This window comes from Pelophylax lessonae (genome assembly GCF_965119305.1).
Source record: "Pelophylax lessonae genome assembly, chromosome: 1".
Lineage (NCBI taxonomy): Eukaryota > Metazoa > Chordata > Amphibia > Anura > Ranidae > Pelophylax > Pelophylax lessonae.
In genome coordinates this window covers 494,910,528-494,927,733 of record NC_138768.1, presented here as the reverse complement: position 1 = coordinate 494,927,733, position 17,206 = coordinate 494,910,528, and the positions used below count along the sequence as shown (strand labels likewise).

General features: G+C 46.5%; 1 protein-coding gene across 2 annotated transcripts in view; it reads left to right on the top strand.

Annotated features, from left to right (window-relative positions):
- The window catches only part of ADGRL3 (adhesion G protein-coupled receptor L3), a 1,148,837-nt gene that overhangs the window by 886,293 nt on the left and 245,338 nt on the right, over window positions 1–17,206 (top strand). For both annotated transcript variants that reach the window (XM_082254905.1, XM_082254904.1), the window contains one exon: window positions 10,691–10,859. In XM_082254905.1, coding sequence (XP_082111031.1) covers window positions 10,691–10,859 — 169 coding nt within the window. The remainder of the gene's footprint in view (window positions 1–10,690; window positions 10,860–17,206) is intronic.

Here is a 17,206-nt window from a genome sequence, read left to right as displayed (position 1 = left end):
ACACAAGTATCTGAACAAACTCACTATATCTAATAAAATCATAGCTGGCCAGTTATTAAAAAAAAACACACAACTATGGCAGCTGCGGGGAAGTTGTATAAGCAACCCCTATCCATAAAAAAGAAAGGGGGACAAACAAAGGTATTAGCACATGTATGTGTGTATGTGCCCCAATGAGGAGTACAGTCTATATTAACTAGATAAAAAAACATATAACATTACCACTTTACAATATGAAGGAGGCAATGTATAGCTCATAGCTGAATATTACTGAGGATTCCTTGAAGGGCATTCTTTGGTAAGGTATGTTCAAGGACTGGTTTGAAATGAGATGTTATTCAAAGTCCATTAAGAAATCTTCTCATTGATATGCGTAAGTCCAGACCATGTGGACAACGTCGCCCCCGTGTGGCCAACAAGGTTTTAAATTATTTGGACTGTAGTATGAAATCAACCCAGCTATGAGTGGTATATAGGGCCACTACATGTGGTTAGCAACCTGTAGAGTCCATAAAGGTATCCCATATAGAGTCAGTCCTTAAATATACAGCCTGGAATGAGAGTGAAATAATGGCTTGTATAATGAGCATCAGGTACAACTGGAAAAATCCCAGGGAGAGATGTTCTTGTCATCACATATGGTACTCTTGTAGTTTGTAGCAAGGCATCTACTGCTCTCCCTTTATTGGCAACTAAATAACACAGGAGATCTCCTCCAACTGTGTAATATGTAGTTTGTCATTGCCCAGTGTGGGAGCCATCAGTGTAGATCGAAGAGAAATAAAGCCATTTAGCACTCTAGTATGAGAAATGTACTTAGCCATCCATATGGATCTTGAAAAGTCTAAACTGTGTATGTAGCAGTAGAGTCCATATCCAGAGAGAATTTCAGTCCCTTAAAGGAAGGGAGGAATCCCAGAAGCTGGCTGCATGGGGCCAAGCTGGGCGCCGGTCATGCCGCCTGTATATACTGTATAAGGACTGATCTTATATGGGTTACCTTTATGGACTCTACAGGTTACTAACCACATGTAGTGGCCCATCATATCACTCATAGCTGGGTTGATTTCATACTACAGCCCAGAATTTTTAACATTGTCGGCCACACGGGAGGCGACGTTGCCCATATGTGATCTAGACTTCTGCATATCCATGAGAAGATTTCCTAATGTACTTTGAATTGATGTGTGCTTTTTAAGAATTGGCCAGTTATGATCTCATTAGATACTGTAGATCAGGGCTCAAAATTTCAAGTCCTGAGCTACCAGCGAGGTCTTAAGGGTTACTCGCCACCAGTTGCCCCATCCAACCCCTTCCCTGTCCCTAATTCTGCCCCTAAATACGCCCTCATAAATGATCTCATAAAATGACACTGTTAAATGTTTTTGCATGAATGCAGAAATTACAAAAAAAAAATATTAATACAATTTTATTAGTGCCAATCAGTGCAGCCTATCAGTGCCCATCAGTGCAGCAGCATCATCAGTGAAGCTTATCAGTGCCACCTCATCATTTCCGCCTCATCAGTTCCCATCAGTGCAGCCTCACCAGTGCCCATCAGTGCAGCCTCATCAGTGCCCATCAGTGCAGCCTCACCAGTGCCCATCAGTGCAGCCTCACGACTGCCCATCAATGCAACCTCACCTGTGCCCATCAATGCAGACTCACCTGTGCTCATCAATGCAACCTCATCTGATCAGTGCCCATCAATGCCCATCTATGCAGCCCCATCTGTGCTCATCAATGCAGCCTCCCCTTTGTCCATCAATGCAGCTTCACCTGTGCCCCTCAATGCAGCCTCACCTGTGCCCATTAAGCAGCCTCACCAGTGCCCATCAATGCAACCTCACCGTTGCCCATCAATGCAGCCTGATCATTGCCCATCAATGCCCATCAACTCAGCCTCATTTGTGCCCACCAATGCAGCCTCAGCGGTGTCCATCAATGCCCCCTCTCCAGTGCCCCTCAATGCAGCCTTACCTGTGCCCGTCAATGCATACTCACCTGTGCCCATCAATGCAGCCTGACCAGTACAGGGAAGAGAGGAAGAGGAAAGCCAGCCGGATAATCACAGAGCGGGGATCGCCCCGCTGTAACAGCTTTCATTTGAATTGCCGGGCGCTCGCCATCACACAGTCTCTCTACCCCTGGGCAATCGCTGGGAGAATGGCTCCCGAGGCAGCCCCACACTCGCTCTCAATCATTTTCCACTCGCAAAATGCGAGCAGACGAGTGGAAAATTGGAGGGCTGCTGTAGATTGTGGGTTTTGTATTGTTTAGATACTTGTGTTTAATAAAGCAATTTTCTACATTACTATATGTATTACTATACAGTATGTGTCAGATCACTTCACTAGGTCCTTTTAAGATCACTTCACTAGGTCCTCTTACATTATATTTGCTTATGGATACAACATACAGTGTATACATTTAAAGGTTGAGCTCAGTCAGGTTTTTTTTCTCCTTTATTCGATTTTCATATATGAATGCATCGACAGCTCCCTCATAATAGAACTTAATTTAAGTTTACCCCTCACAAAGTATTACACATTTTTTAAGTTTTTTTCTCCCATTCTGACTGGAGGATACATTTTATCTTCCTTTGTCTCAATGAAGTTGAGGACTAGCCTGTATGATGTCCTTCACATGATGGGCTGTGCATTGTGGCATGTTCCAGACCTTTGTATCAGTCAGCCACAAGGAGGTTTTCAGGTCAAGAGCAGACTCACTCATGTGTCAGATCACTTCATTAGGTCCTCTTATATTTGCTTATGGTTACAGCATACTGTGTATACATTTGAGGTTGAGCTCAATCAGGTTTTTAGTTCTCCTTTTTTTGATTTTCTAGTCCTCAATTTACCAGTGCAGTAGATGCGTTTAGGGTGTCCAAAACTAAGCTGAGGAAATACCAATGAGTTTACTCACAAAGGTTTACTCATAAAGTGAGACTGGGTCACACCAGAGGCTGCGTCATTGTTCTGGGCCAAGAAAGCACTCTGCGGCTAACACCAAAAGCAAATCTTAGCACCCAAAGGTCCAGGCTAGCCCTGCAATCTTCAGCCCAGCAGGGTTCATGTAAGGCCTTCAAACTGTTGCAGAGGATATGTAGATCCTAGCAGATAGCTGCTGTGAAGAATCTAGGTCAAGCAGCATATTCAAAGTGTAAGTAACCAAAGAGAAAACATATCCACATTGTATAGCAAGTATCTTGATTGAAGAGAAAAATATAATTAAAAATATATTTAGAGTTCTCTACAGCAGGGTTGAGGAAAGCGAAACCAACCTCCTTGGCAATAGCAAAAAATAGAGATGTTGCGGTTGGCAGCAGGGTTATATGAGAGCTGACTTAGAGTTCTTTTTTTGCCATTGTCCAAAGCAGTACAATCCACATGTCCAAGAATTACTTATAGCCTGTGTCCCTCAATAGATGATAAAAACATTATTTTGTTTCTGTAAAGAAGTTAGTTTATCAGTGTGTACCAAAGTGAAAAATGTGGTCTGGTTATAAGTATCAATTACCCCTGGTCAGGCATGATTTAGAATTATTGTATAGTGTATATAGCCTTTAAAAAGCAGTTTGAAGAATGCTTACTTTTTATGGTTTCTTATATTTTTTTACGAACTTATTTTTGGTTATGGATGTCGAGCTTGCTTAATCATAATTTTTGTTCAGGGCAGGCGATTTATTATTAGAATCTTTTTACTTTTTTTTTTTTTTTTAATTTATCATAATTGGATTTTTGACTTACCGTAAAATCCTTTTCTCTTAAGCTCATTGACAGACGCAGTCCTCTTTGATTAATATCAGTAGGGTTATACTGCCCCCTACAGGAGTAGGACACTAGGCAGGAAAAACGTTCTGTCCACACCTTAGGGGCAGTCCCAGAGGGCATATCCTCTCTCTCCCTGCTACAGGATGTCAGTTATGTAACAAAGCAGTGTCAGAGAATTCAACCCAACCCAACTCAAAAATAGAGGGGCGGGTACTGCGTCTGTCAATGAGCTTAAGAGAAAAGGATTTTACGGTAAGTCAAAAATCCAATTTTCTCTGTCGCTCATTGACAGACGCAGTCCTCTTTGATTAATATCAGTAGGGACGTCCCAAAGCAGTGCCACAAATGAGGGGTGGGATAACGGAAATCAAAATCCAATCCAGAAGGCCCAACCGGAGCCAACCAGAAGTCTTAAAGGCTCATCGGACAAAAGGATGAGACTCAACTGAAAACCCAACAGAAAAAAACCCTCGAGGTAGACCAACGGTCCCCTCAAACAGCGGCCTGCAGAACCTTGTGGCCAAAAGAGGCATCCGCCGATGCCAGCACATCAACTTTATAAAATTTTGTAAAGGTATGAACCGACGACCAGGTAGCCGCCTCGCAAACCTGAAGCACCGACGCCTGATGGCGGAAGGCCCAGGAAGCACTAAGCGCCCGAGTGGAGTGCGCCTTAACAGGGAACGGAGGAACCCGACCCTTAATAGAATAAGCCTGTACCACCGTCTGTCTGATCCATCTAGAGATAGTTGCGGCAGACGCAGGCAACCCCTTTCTAGGGCCATCCGTGATCACAAAAAGTGAATCCGTCTTACGAAAAGAGTCCGTAGTAGTCAAGTACACCCTGATCACCCGAACCACATCCAAGGAGTGTAACGCAAACTCCCGAGGATGACTGGGCTTAGGACACAGGGAAGGTAGCACAATATCCTCATTTAGATGAAAATCTGAAACCACCTTAGGAAGGAAGGATGGATTCGGACGAAGAACCACCTTATCCCTATGAACCACCAGATATGGGGAACGACAGGACAATGCGGCCAGTTCTGACACCCTGCGTGCAGATAGCCACCAAAAAGGCCACCTTCTGGGATAAGGTAAGCAAGGGAATCTCCCTAATATTTTCAAAGGGAGGTTTCTGAAGAACCGACAACACCAAATTAAGATCCCAGGTGCCGCACCCCCTGGATGAAATTCCGCACCAAGGACTGAGTAGCCAGAGGCTTCTGAAAGAAGATTGCTAACGCTGAAACCTGACCCTTGATAGTGCTCAAGGCCAGTTTCTGCTCAACCCCCTGTTACAGAAAAGCCAATATCCGGGCCACCGAGTAAGAACGTGGAGGAAATCCAAGGGATTCACACCACGCGATATAAGACTTCCATGTGCGATGATAGATCTTTCCTCGCTTTAATTAGAGTAGGGATAACTGAAGCCGACAACCCCTTGTCCTTCAGCACCTGGGTCTCAACAGCCAGGCCGTCAAAGCCAGCGATCGTAAAGCAGGATGGAAGATCGGTCCCTGAGACAGCAGATCCTCCCTGAGGGGAAGTCGCCAAGGAGCGTCCGCGACCAGCCTGACCAAGTCGGCGTACCAGGCCCGACGAGGCCAGTCCGAAGCCACAAGGATAACTGGAATTCCCTCCACCTCTATCCTGCGAAGAAGTTTCGGCAGCAACTTGAGAGGGGGGAAGGAATACAGTAGCTGATACTGCCCCCACGGGGCGACCAGCGCATCTGCGGCGTCCGCTAGAGGATCGCGGGAGCGGGCTACAAACCTTCGCACCTTTCTGTTGAGCCGAGATGCCAACAAATCCACATCCGGGGTGCCCCAACGAAGGCACAATTGGTGAAATACCTCTGGATGAAGGGACCATTCCCCCTGATCCAGAATCTGATGGCTGAGAAAATCTGCCTGCCAATTTTCCACCCCCGGAATGAAAACCGCAGAGAGAGCTGGAACAAATCGTTCCACCCAACGAAGGATGCCGGCCACTTCTACGGCCGCCAGAGCACTCCTGGTGCCCCCTTGGTGATTGACGTAGGCCACGGCCGTGGCATTGTCCGACTGGATCTGAACCGGCCGCCCCGGAGCTGCTCGGTCCAGTGAATCAGACAAAGTCTGATCGCTCTCAGTTCCAATACATTTATCGGTAACCTGGATTCTTCCAGGGACCAGAGCCCCTGAGCAGATCGTCTGCCGAGAACCCCACCCCACCCGTATAGACTGGCATCCGTGGTGACAATCGTCCAATAGATTGGAAGAAATGACTTCCTCTGACTGAGCATTGGTGACCGAAGCCACCAAACCAGAGATTCCCTGGTCCGTTCGCTCAGCCGGATCCGATTGTCCAGGGAATCGGGATTCCGGTTCCATTTGAGAAGAATCTCCTTTTGAAGAATCCGGGTATGAGACTGGGCAAACGGTACTGCCTCGAAGGAGGCCACCATCAGTCCCAGAACCCTCATGCAAGTCCGCAGGGAAGGCCAGTTGACGGTCAATAATAACTGAGTCGTCGACTGAATCTTCTGGAGTTTCTCCGCCGGGAGAAACACTTTTGCCAAGGATGTATCCAAAGTTAGGCCCAGATAGTTCAGTCTCCTGGTGGGGACCAGGGATGATTTCTGCCGGTTCACCAGCCACCCGAACTCTTCCAAAGAGATCAAAGTGATCTCCAAGTTTAGCAACAGAGCCTGCGGAGACTCCGCACGGAGAAGAAGGTTGTCTAGGTAACCTAGAATCGAAATGCCCCGCTGTCGCAACAGCGCCAAAACTGGGGCCAAGACCTTTGTGAAGACCCGGGGAGCAGAGGCGAGACCAAAGGGTAACACTGCAAACTGATAATGGTTCTCTCCTACGGCAAAGCGAAGGAAACGCTGATGTCCTGCGTAAATGGGAATGTGAAGATAGGCATCCTTGATGTCTATGGACGCCAGAAAATCCCCCTGATGCAGGGAGGCCACCACTGTGCGAATGGACTCCATCTTGAATTCTTGCACCCGAACAAAATGATTGAGCGCTCTCAAGTCCAGAATTGGACGCACCTTGCCCTCTTTTCTGGGTATTGTGAATAGGTTCGAATAGAACCCCTGAAAACGTTCTGTCCAAGGAACGTGGACCACTACTCCTTCTTGCATCAAATCCGTCACTGCCCCCCGCAAAGCTTCTAAGCGATCCGGGGATAGTCGGACATTGGAAGGGAAGAACCGCACCGGTGGAAGTGATCGAAACTCGATCTTGTATCCCGACCGTATGACCTCTTGAACCCACTTGTCTGGAATCCTGGAAAGCCATGGGTCCGGAAACCGGTGAAGACGTCCCCCCACCCCAGATATGGGTGGGGGCGCACCTTCAGGCTGTAGTGGTCTTATCTTCAGGTCTGGCAGAGCCGGACCTTTGTTTACTCGACCAGCGCCCTTTGAAACCCCCTGGGGGGCTTTGGAGGACTTCGCCCTATCGCCTGCCACAGAGGAGCGAAAAAACTTTTTATGAGCGGAAAAGGAAGGTCCCCGTCTGCGACGAGGTCCTTTCCCCTTAGTAGCCTGCGGTAAAAAGGTGCTCTTGCCACCAGTGAGACCCTTGATGATCTCATCCAAGGTGGTACCAAACAGGCGATCCCCTTGAAAGGGGAGATTAGCCAAGGCTTTTTTGGAAGCTTGATCTGCCAACCAGCATTTTAACCACAGCATACGCCTAAGGACCACCGCCGAGATCGATACGCGCCCCATTAATGGAGCGGCGTCCAGGGCGGCGTGACAAACTGTAGCCCTTGTACCATCTGCTCCAGCAAGTCAGATACTGCCGGGGGGAGACTTCTCCCCTCCAGATCCCGGCGTAACAACTTGGTCCACTCTGTCAATGTTTGTGAAACCAGAGCAATGGTAAACACTGGCCTAAAGGCTGACCCTATCAGGGAAAATATAGAGTGGGATATAGATTCCGCCTTACGGTCCACCGGATCCTGAAAAGACGGAGCGTCCTCCAACAGGATAACAGTAGCTTTATTTAGTCTGGAAATCGGCGAATCCACCGACGGTGGTACCGTCCATTTATTAAGGAGGGATTCTTCAAACGGATAGCGTCTAGCAATCCGTTTGGAAATACCAGGGGTTCGCTTTGGACGGACCCATTCCTCCTTAATTATATCATCAAAACATTTGGGCAAAGGAAACACCTTCGCCATCTTGGTAGGCTTGCGAGTACCAAACGCAATTTCAGTATCAACTGCCTCCGTAGGTGTAACCTCAAGTCTTAAGGTTTCCCGGACAGACACAATCAGTGCATCTACCAGCGCTTCGTCTTGCGCTATAGCGGAGGCAGAAACGTCTTCCTCGCTATCCGAGTAGACGGGATACGAGACACCAGCCCCAGAAGAGGGACCTGCAGCCGCAGCGACAGGCTCAGAATCTGTATCTGAAATGTCAGACGAAATAGGGGTAGGCAGGGGTCGTTTTTTGCCCCCCGTCCCTGACAGGCCACCTCCACCCGGGATACAAAAGACTCCAAAACAGCTGACAATGCATCAATAGTGAGTGGAGAATTGGAGGGTCCTGTGGCCCCCTCGAGGGGATCAGGTGGGGATACATGTGTGGCAGGGTCCATGGCAAAGCCAGGAACACCTGTCAGCAAACAAAGATTGAAAAACGAAAAAAAACTTTTTTTTTTTTTTCTATGTAATCCCCCAGCGCAACAGCGCCCCTCAGTGCCACCTGTTTTGGAACCCCCACAGAGAGAGAGAGAGACACCCCAAGGGCTCACCACCTGATGCACAGAAGCTCCTACCGAACTGCTCTCAGCGCTGTCCTTACAGAACAGGAAGTCTTATGGATCGATTTACCCGGGTAAAGGAGGTGGCTCCGCCCCTTTACACGTCTTCCGGCACTCCCACCGCTGCTCCTCGAGGCAAGCTGGGTGTATCAAAGATGGCCACCGCCATACAGGGGACACTTAGGCTACGCCAAAATGGCGGCCTCGCTTGCCCGCAACGGCGCTCCGTGCGTCTGCAGTCGACCGATCGATCGGTAAGTGCTTGTATCCTGCATGACTTGCGGCGCTCTACTCCATCTTACACAGACTTTAGTCATGGATCCTCAATCTATAATGCAGCTAGCAGTAATAGATTTTACTGGATTGTCAGCTCCCAAACCAAGCCTGCTGTCCTGGAAGGGGCGGCCTGGGCCGGAGTGGTACTCGGCTCGGGCCTGCCGGCGGGAGGGAGCGCGCAGGGATGGATTGCGACCACCCCATCTTAGGAGGAGTGTGTTTACAGGATAGAAGGGAACCCGTGTCATGAGGGTCCGACCATCCCACGGATAGGCCCACGTCCACCTGACAGAGGGAAAGGGGACATTCTACTCACCATACTGGAACAGGCGGGCACCAACTCCTGACAGAACCCCTCTCCACCGAGGTGGGGGGGCTGTCGGCCAACAAGGATGCCGCGACTCCAATTCAGACTGGTCGTGGGCGACCTGGCGAGGCGTTTAACTCGCGGGGCCAGTCCCCGTCCAATGGGACTATGTCGCGGCCGACCCAGCGCGGAGCTAGGGCCTGCACGCGCTCGTAGGCCCGGCTGGGGTGACCACTGGATCTCAACATCCAGCCCGTCGCCCAGATCCAGCATCATTGCTTGAAGATCTCACAGGAACAAAAACTGGAGAGAAAAAGCTAACTAAAAAAGATGTATCTAAAAAAGCTTGCCAGGACCAGAGATCCCAGCAAGGAACTTAGGTCCTTACTCCTGACTAGGCAGAAAAAAACTGACATCCTGTAGCAGGGAGAGAGAGGATATGCCCTCTGGGACTGCCCCTAAGGTGTGGCCAGAACGTTTTTCCTGCCTAGTGTCCTACTCCTGTAGGGGGCAGTATAACCCTACTGATATTAATCAAAGAGGACTGCGTCTGTCAATGAGCGACAGAGAAAAGTATTTTAACTTTAGTAAGAGTCACATCCTTATACTCTCAACAGACATGTATTTTTCAGAGAATTTGAACTATGAGGATAATTTTGGATATGGTGAATACAAGTATTTTTGGAGATAAGGAGCAGGAAAGGCAAATCATTATGGAGATGGACTCATGTAGGGAGGTGTTAATTGATAATGGATCTCTTCAGGAAAACTTGAAAGATGGGTAGCAGAACAGCATCTACTGTATAAGAAGCAAAGTTATTTGTGGGGCACAAACATATTTTAATGTGATTTGCAAAATCCTAAATACATTAAAAATGATTGCACACAGCGGTGTACTTATGCACATTTTTTAATGAATATTTATTTTAACATAAAATATAGTAATATAATTTTAAGTGCATTATATTTAAATAACTGTTGTGTTCATTTTCCTTATATAACAGATTTATTGTTTGAGAAAATGAACCCTTTTTATGGGTTTACCAATCACGTGCAAGTACAGTACTGTAACTGCATCTTTTCTAAAATGATTTTTGTTTTTAAAAAGTCGGGCGGACTCCATTTTTCTCAGCGGGGGATCGATCCGCAGATCCCCCGCTGAGCTGGAGGATGACAGCTGTGTCTCCGCTCTGTGTGCGGAGACACAACTGTCAGGTCCCCATGCATCTCTATGGGGGAATCGGATGGGAACGAACCGCTTGTCTGTTCTCATCTGATCAGCTGGACGGATGGAAAATAGGGTTTCCTCCGTCCAGATTTGACGGATCGGATGTCAGTGGACATGTCTTTGCTGACATCCAATGCCCCATAGAGATGCATGGGGTGACCGTTCAGATCCGCCAAAAAAAACTGACAGGCGGATCTGAACGGTCCGCCTGTGTGAAAGGGGCCTAATGCATACACAGATCATAAACATTTTGATGTTTATTGTAAAAAAAAAAAAAAATCAAATGTGTGATTTGATAGATAAACTAAGTTTACAGTTTGTGTGTTTTTTTTCTTTACAGATCATGGGTTATAGGTGCAATAGCACTTCTCTGTCTTCTAGGACTGACATGGGCCTTTGGATTAATGTATATCAACGAGAGCACAGTCATTATGGCTTATCTGTTCACAATTTTTAATTGTCTTCAGGGAATGTTTATATTCATTTTCCACTGTGTTCTACAAAAGAAGGTAAATCTATAAGTGTATAATTTTTATAAAGCATATTTAAACCCAAGAACAAAATTGCTTTGCAGCTTACCCATCCATGGTGGCTGTATTGTTTTTCTTTTCACTTTTTTTCCTTTATGTTAACCTAATATTGTTGCCATTAACACACTTCCTGTCCTAGGGTGACAACTGTACTTAACAGCATGGTCATCCCAGGACAAGTAGTGTGTTAGGACTACTTAAAACTTCTCTCTTCTCTCTTCACTCTTCTCCATGTCAGGGCAGAGGGCAGGAGGGGGGGTTGCAGTTCACATAGATAACAAGGAGCATTTTTTTTGCACTTGTCGAACAGATATAATTTGTGTATTCAACAGACCATAAGGGAGCATTATTCTACATTTTTTATGGCTCTGACATATACCGCAGTGCTGTATGGTCACATCAGTCTCTACACCGCAGGAGCTTACACTCTATTGTATAAGCACAGTCACATTATTATTCTACATTTATATGGCTCTGACATATACCGCAGTGTTGTATGGCCACATCAGTCTCCATTACCACAGGAGCTTACACTCTAATGTATACGTACAGTCACATTACATAGTTACATAGTTAGTCGGGTTGAAAAAAGACACAAGTCCATCCGGTTCAACCAAAAAAAAAAAAAAAAAACAGTATTGAAAACCCAACCATACAATCCCATATACTGTACACAATCCTATACCGGCTGTTGATCCAGAGGAAGGCGAAAATAAACCCCAGCAAAGCATGATCCAATTTGCTACAGCAGGGGAAAAAAATCCTTCCTGATCCCCCGAGAGGCAATCGGATATTCCCTGGATCAACTTTAACTAAAAAAAAATGTTAGTACCCATTTATATTATGTACACCTAGGAAAGAATCCAGGCTTTTTTAAAGCAATCTAGTGAGCTAGCCAGAACAACCTCTGGAGGGAGTCTATTCCAAATTTTCACAGCTCTTACGTACGGTGAAGAAACCTTTCCGTATTTGGAGACGAAATCTGTTTTCCTCTAGATGTAAAGAGTGCCCCCTTGTCCTCTGTGTTGACTGTAAAGTGAACAACTCAACACCAAGTTCACTATATGGACCCCTTATGTATTTATACATGTTGATCATACCCCCCTCAATCTCCTCTTCTCAAGAGAGAATACATTCAGTTCCTCTAATCTTTTCTCATAGCTGAGGTCCTCCATGCCTCTTATCAGTTTGGTTGCCCTTCTCTGCACTTTCTCCAGTTCCCCGATATCCTTTTTAAGAACTGGTGCCCAAAACTGAACTGCATATTCCAGATGAGGTCTTACTAATGATTTGTACAGGTGCAAAATGATATCTCTCTCTGGAGTCAATGCCTCTGTTAATATAAAAAAGGAATTTGCTTGCTTTGGAAACAGCGGCTTGGCATTGCATGCTATTATTAAGCTTATGATCTACCAGAAACACCCAGATCCTTCTCCGCTATGGATTCCCTTAGTTCTACTCCTCCTAGTATGTATGATGCAGGCAAATTCTTAGCCCCCAAGTGCACAACTTTACATTTATCAACATTAAACCTCATTTGCCACATACTGTAGTTGCCCAATGAAACAGTGCATTGAGGTCAGCTTGTAAGTTGGAGACATCCTGTAAGGAAGTTATTTCACTGCAAAGCTTGGTGTCATCTGCAAAGACTGAAATGCTACTTTTAATCCCAGACCCTATATCATTTATAAAGATATTAAAACGTAAGGGTCCCAACACTGAACCTTGGGGTACACCACTGATAACTTTAGACCATTCAGAGTAAAAATCATTAACCACTACTCTCTGAATTCTATCTTTTAGCCAATTTTCAATCCAATTACAAACCGATCTTTCCAAGCCAGTAGACTTTACCTTACACATTAGCCGTGGGTAGAGAACTGTGTCAAACGCTTTTGCAAAATCCAAGTATACTACGTCCACAGCCACCCCTCTGTACAAGGTTTTACTTACCTCCTCATAAAAAGAAATCAGGTTTGCTTGACAACTTCTGTCTCTCATGAATCCATGCTATCTGTTGCTTAAAATACTTTTTTCCAGCAAGAACTCATCTATGTGGTCTTTTATTAAACTCTCCAATATGTAAATTCCAATATGTAAATTTCTCCTGGCAGCCCCTTGCTTCATATGTTAGTTTGTATAAGGGTAGAACTTGATTAATTAGGATTTTTCCAGAGATCAAGCGGGACCCCATCCGTATGTACCCACTGCATCACCACGGTCTTCCTGGCATAAAACAGGAGTCTAAGGAATTGTTTTTGGTGAGACCGAAGGTCAACGTTTTCGAGAATCCCCAATATATACCATTTGGGGTTACAGACATTAGGTAGGCCCAGAGACGTGGAAATGAAGTGGGTAACCAAAGACCAAAAAGGTCTAATTTTCGTACAGCCCCAAAACATGTGAAGCAAGTTCCCATGCGCCTTGCAACATTTATGACACTCCGTTTGGGTTTCTGTTTCATCAAGAACATAAGGGGTATAGTAGGTTATATGAAAAATACGTAGCTGTATCAGTCGGTCCCGGGCAGATATTGGAGTCTTAAAATACACCTCCATCAACTCCTCCCAGTCATCGTCTGAGATCCAGGATGTCCTTCGTCCACCCGGCCCTAATAGCATCCAATCTAGATGGCACACTGCTAATCAAAACACTATAGTAGGAGCTAGTAAATTTGGTATGCACATCCTGCAACAACTCCTTTTCCAGTGGAGAGTTGCCAAGAGAGACAGTGCCAGGCCCGTATCGGTCAATGGCCGTGTGCCGTAATTGGAGATAACGGTAATGCCAGGAGGCGGTATCTGAAAGTCCATCCGAAATTGCTGAAACGTCTTAAAAAGCCCCTCCTCAAACAGTTGGTGAGTATACTTGAGTCCCTTCCCTGCCCACTGAACAGCATACTGGGATTCAGAAAAATGAGGTAGACTAAGATTACACCATAGAGGCTGATTTGGAGAAAAGAGTTCCGGTGGTACCGAAAACAAAGTTTCACACCTAATGTAAATCTTATGGGAGGATTCTAAAAGCGCTGTACCCTCAAAGGCGGCAACACTGTGTCGGTAAATAAGATTCATATGAGGAAACTACCGCAGCCTCAGCAGCCGTAGCCGCATTTCCCCGTTGAGGGAGGAGCCATCCATGTATATGTACCAGCTGTGCTGCATAGTAATATAGGCGCAGGTTTGGGAGAGCGAGGCCCCCCATTGCCACCGGCTGCTGAAGCGTAGCAATGGAAAGTCTAGGTGCCTTTGGGTACCACAGGAACCCGGAAATGAGGGAGTCAAGTTCCACAAAAAAACATATTCGGTATAAACACCGGGGAGTTGGCCAAAATGCATAAGAACTTGGGCAGCATAACCATTTTAAACAAATTTACCCTACCGGTCAGAGTTAGTGGCAGATGTTCCAGTGCTCCAACTTGGATTTAAAAAGAGCCAAGCAGGGGAGAAGATTATTGGCCAGGTACAGAGACAGGGGCTGCTAAACCTGGACACCTAAATATCGGAAGGAGAACGTGAGCCGTAAGGGGCACCCCTCAGGCAGGGAGAGAGGGGTGTCCATGTCAACCGGAAACAAACTTTATTTAGACCAGTTGACCCGAAAACCGGAGAAAAAAACCAAAGTCCTTAATAAGTTTAAGTACCGTCATAAGGGAGTTCTGAGGCTCAGCCAAATAAAGCAACATGTCATCTGCATAAAGAGAGACTCGCTCCTCAAGAGTCCCCACACACATACCGCGGATATCTGTGGAGGTTCGCAGCAGTTGGGCAAGGGGTTCCATGGTGAGCGCAAAGAGTAAGGGGGACAGAGGGCAACCTTGTCGCGTCCCCTATGTATTTGCAAGGGATTAGACACCACCCATTTACCCGAATACGGCCAGCAGCTGATCGTACAGAATCCTAAGCAAGGTAAGAAAGACCTTGCCAAAGCCAAACCTCTCCAGTACATAGAATAGATACGGCCACTCTACAAAATCGAAAGCCTTCTGCATATCGAGTGACAGGACCACCCTAGGTAGAGAAGAAGGATTTGGAGTCTGAAGGTTAGTAAACAAACAACGAATATTTGTGTACGCAGAGCGACCTGGAATAAAACCCGTTTGATCTATCCCCACTATGGAGCTAATCACCTTATTAAGCTGTAGCACAAGGATTTTAGTTAGAATTTTAAGTTCGAAATTAATAAGCGATATGGGCCGGTAGGAATCGCAATAGTGTGGGTCCTTATGAGGTTTGGGAATTAAAACTATAAGGGCTTTGCGCAACTAAGCTGGCAGAGAACCCCCATCGTAGATTCTTTTAAAGAGCAATAAAAGACGTGGCAGTAGGAGCTCCCCATGATGTAGATACCACTCCACAGGGAAGCCGTCCGGGCCCAGAGTCTTATGTTTGGAAGAGGTGGAACTGGCCCTCAAGACCTTTCCCAGAGTGAATGGAGCATCAAGACTGGAGCTCTGGGCCACGCTGAGGCTGTGAAACGGAATAAAGTCCACATAGTCAAATAGCTCAGGAGGTGTATAATGGACACTAGAAGTATAGAGGTCAGAGTAAAAACAGTGAAAAGCGCTAAGAATATCGTCCGTGGACGAGCAGGACTGCCCGTGACGATCAAAAATGACAGGTATAGCAACTGGTTCCGGAACGGGATTGGCCAAAAAGGCCAGCAAACGACCATTCCTGTCCCCAGTTTCAAAAATTTGCTGAGACTGATAAAGAAGCCGCTTCTGAGTCTTATCTACCAATGCAAGTTCTTATGCCCGCTGCGCAGCTTTCCACAGGCTACAATTCTCGGGAGTGGGATCCAAAATAAAGGTCCGTTCAGAGCCACTCAAAGCATCCACCAATCCCTCAATATGTGCCGCAACAGCCTTCTTAAACTTAGCAACTCCCTGCATATACGCCCCACGGAGAACAGCCTTAGAGGAGTCACAACAGGTGAGATCAGCCACCCCTTCCACATTCTCCACCCAGTAATGGGACATAGCAGCAGTGCATTCAGCCGACAACCATCGGTTCCACTAACCAATATGGGCACATACGCTATACTGCCTTTGACGGCTGTCTGGCTACCACCAGTTCCATCGCCAGGGGCGAATGGTCTGAGATCGCTCTCGGTTAGTATGCAACCTCAGTAATTTTGGGGAGAACTTCCGAGGAAAAAAACATATCCAACCTGGAGAAGCTACCATGGGAGCTGGAGTAACAGGAAAATTCCCACCGTCGTGGATACTTCCAATGCCAAGCTTCCGTCAGACCGTACGCGGCTGCCCAATCTGCCAAGGCCAACGAGGGCCTCACCGAGCCGTGGAACTGGTCAAGTAGTGGATCCACCAACACTGCGTTGAAATCCCCTCCTATAATTAGAGAGCCCTGAGCAATCGAGAGCACAGCCCACATACAGTCATCAAGTCGCCTAGCTTCCACAGGCGGAGGGAGGTATAAATTAACCACAGTATATAGTTGATCCATATAATTCAGCACCACTATAACATAGCACCCGTCTCGATCAGTTTTCACGTCCATCACCTGTACGGGACAAGCCCTAGAAATCAGGGTTGACACGCCCCTTGAGTAGGTGGAATAGGTAGCGTGAAACGCATGAGCAATACGTGGCCGTTTTAACGCCCTCATTTTGGGATCCATCAAATGTGTTTCCTGCAAAAGGAGGACGTCGGCCTTGGTGCACTAAAAGTAGTCAAATACCAGAGATCTCTTAATTTTGGAGTTCAAACCCCTCACATTCCAGGTTAACAGTTTAAGTGTCATGTGTAGGCAAAAAAAGGCATGAGGGAGCAGAGCGTCCCAAGAGGGGATCTCCCTCCAGGACCGCCCCACCCACAAAAAAAATATATACATACCAAGACCCCAGGAGCGCGCAGGCAAGGAACACCCCCGAAGGGCCCACCTGGGCCGCACTACCGCTAAGAACCAACCATAAAAATCCGACCACCATTGCAGAATATAAGACTATGCAGGAAAAGGAAAAAAACCCAAAGCATAATAATAATAACATACCACAAAGCACCCTCTCTATGGCAAATAGGGGGGAGAGGTGGTCCACACCAATGGCAGTCTTTATCCAATTCTCCAAAAAATCCTCAGCTTTCCTTCCCTCAGACTTTTCAGGGAAACCAATGAAACAAAGATTATTTCTGCACATTCTGTCCTCCAGATCCCCCAATTTGTCAGAGAACTTCAGCATGCAAAGGGTTAACCGTGTCCTCAACATCACTGATACGCTATTCAGCAGTAGAAATTCTAGCACGGATTTTTTGCATTTCGTGTTTAACTATAGATAAGTCCAGCCAGACAATCTCTATTTGAGTA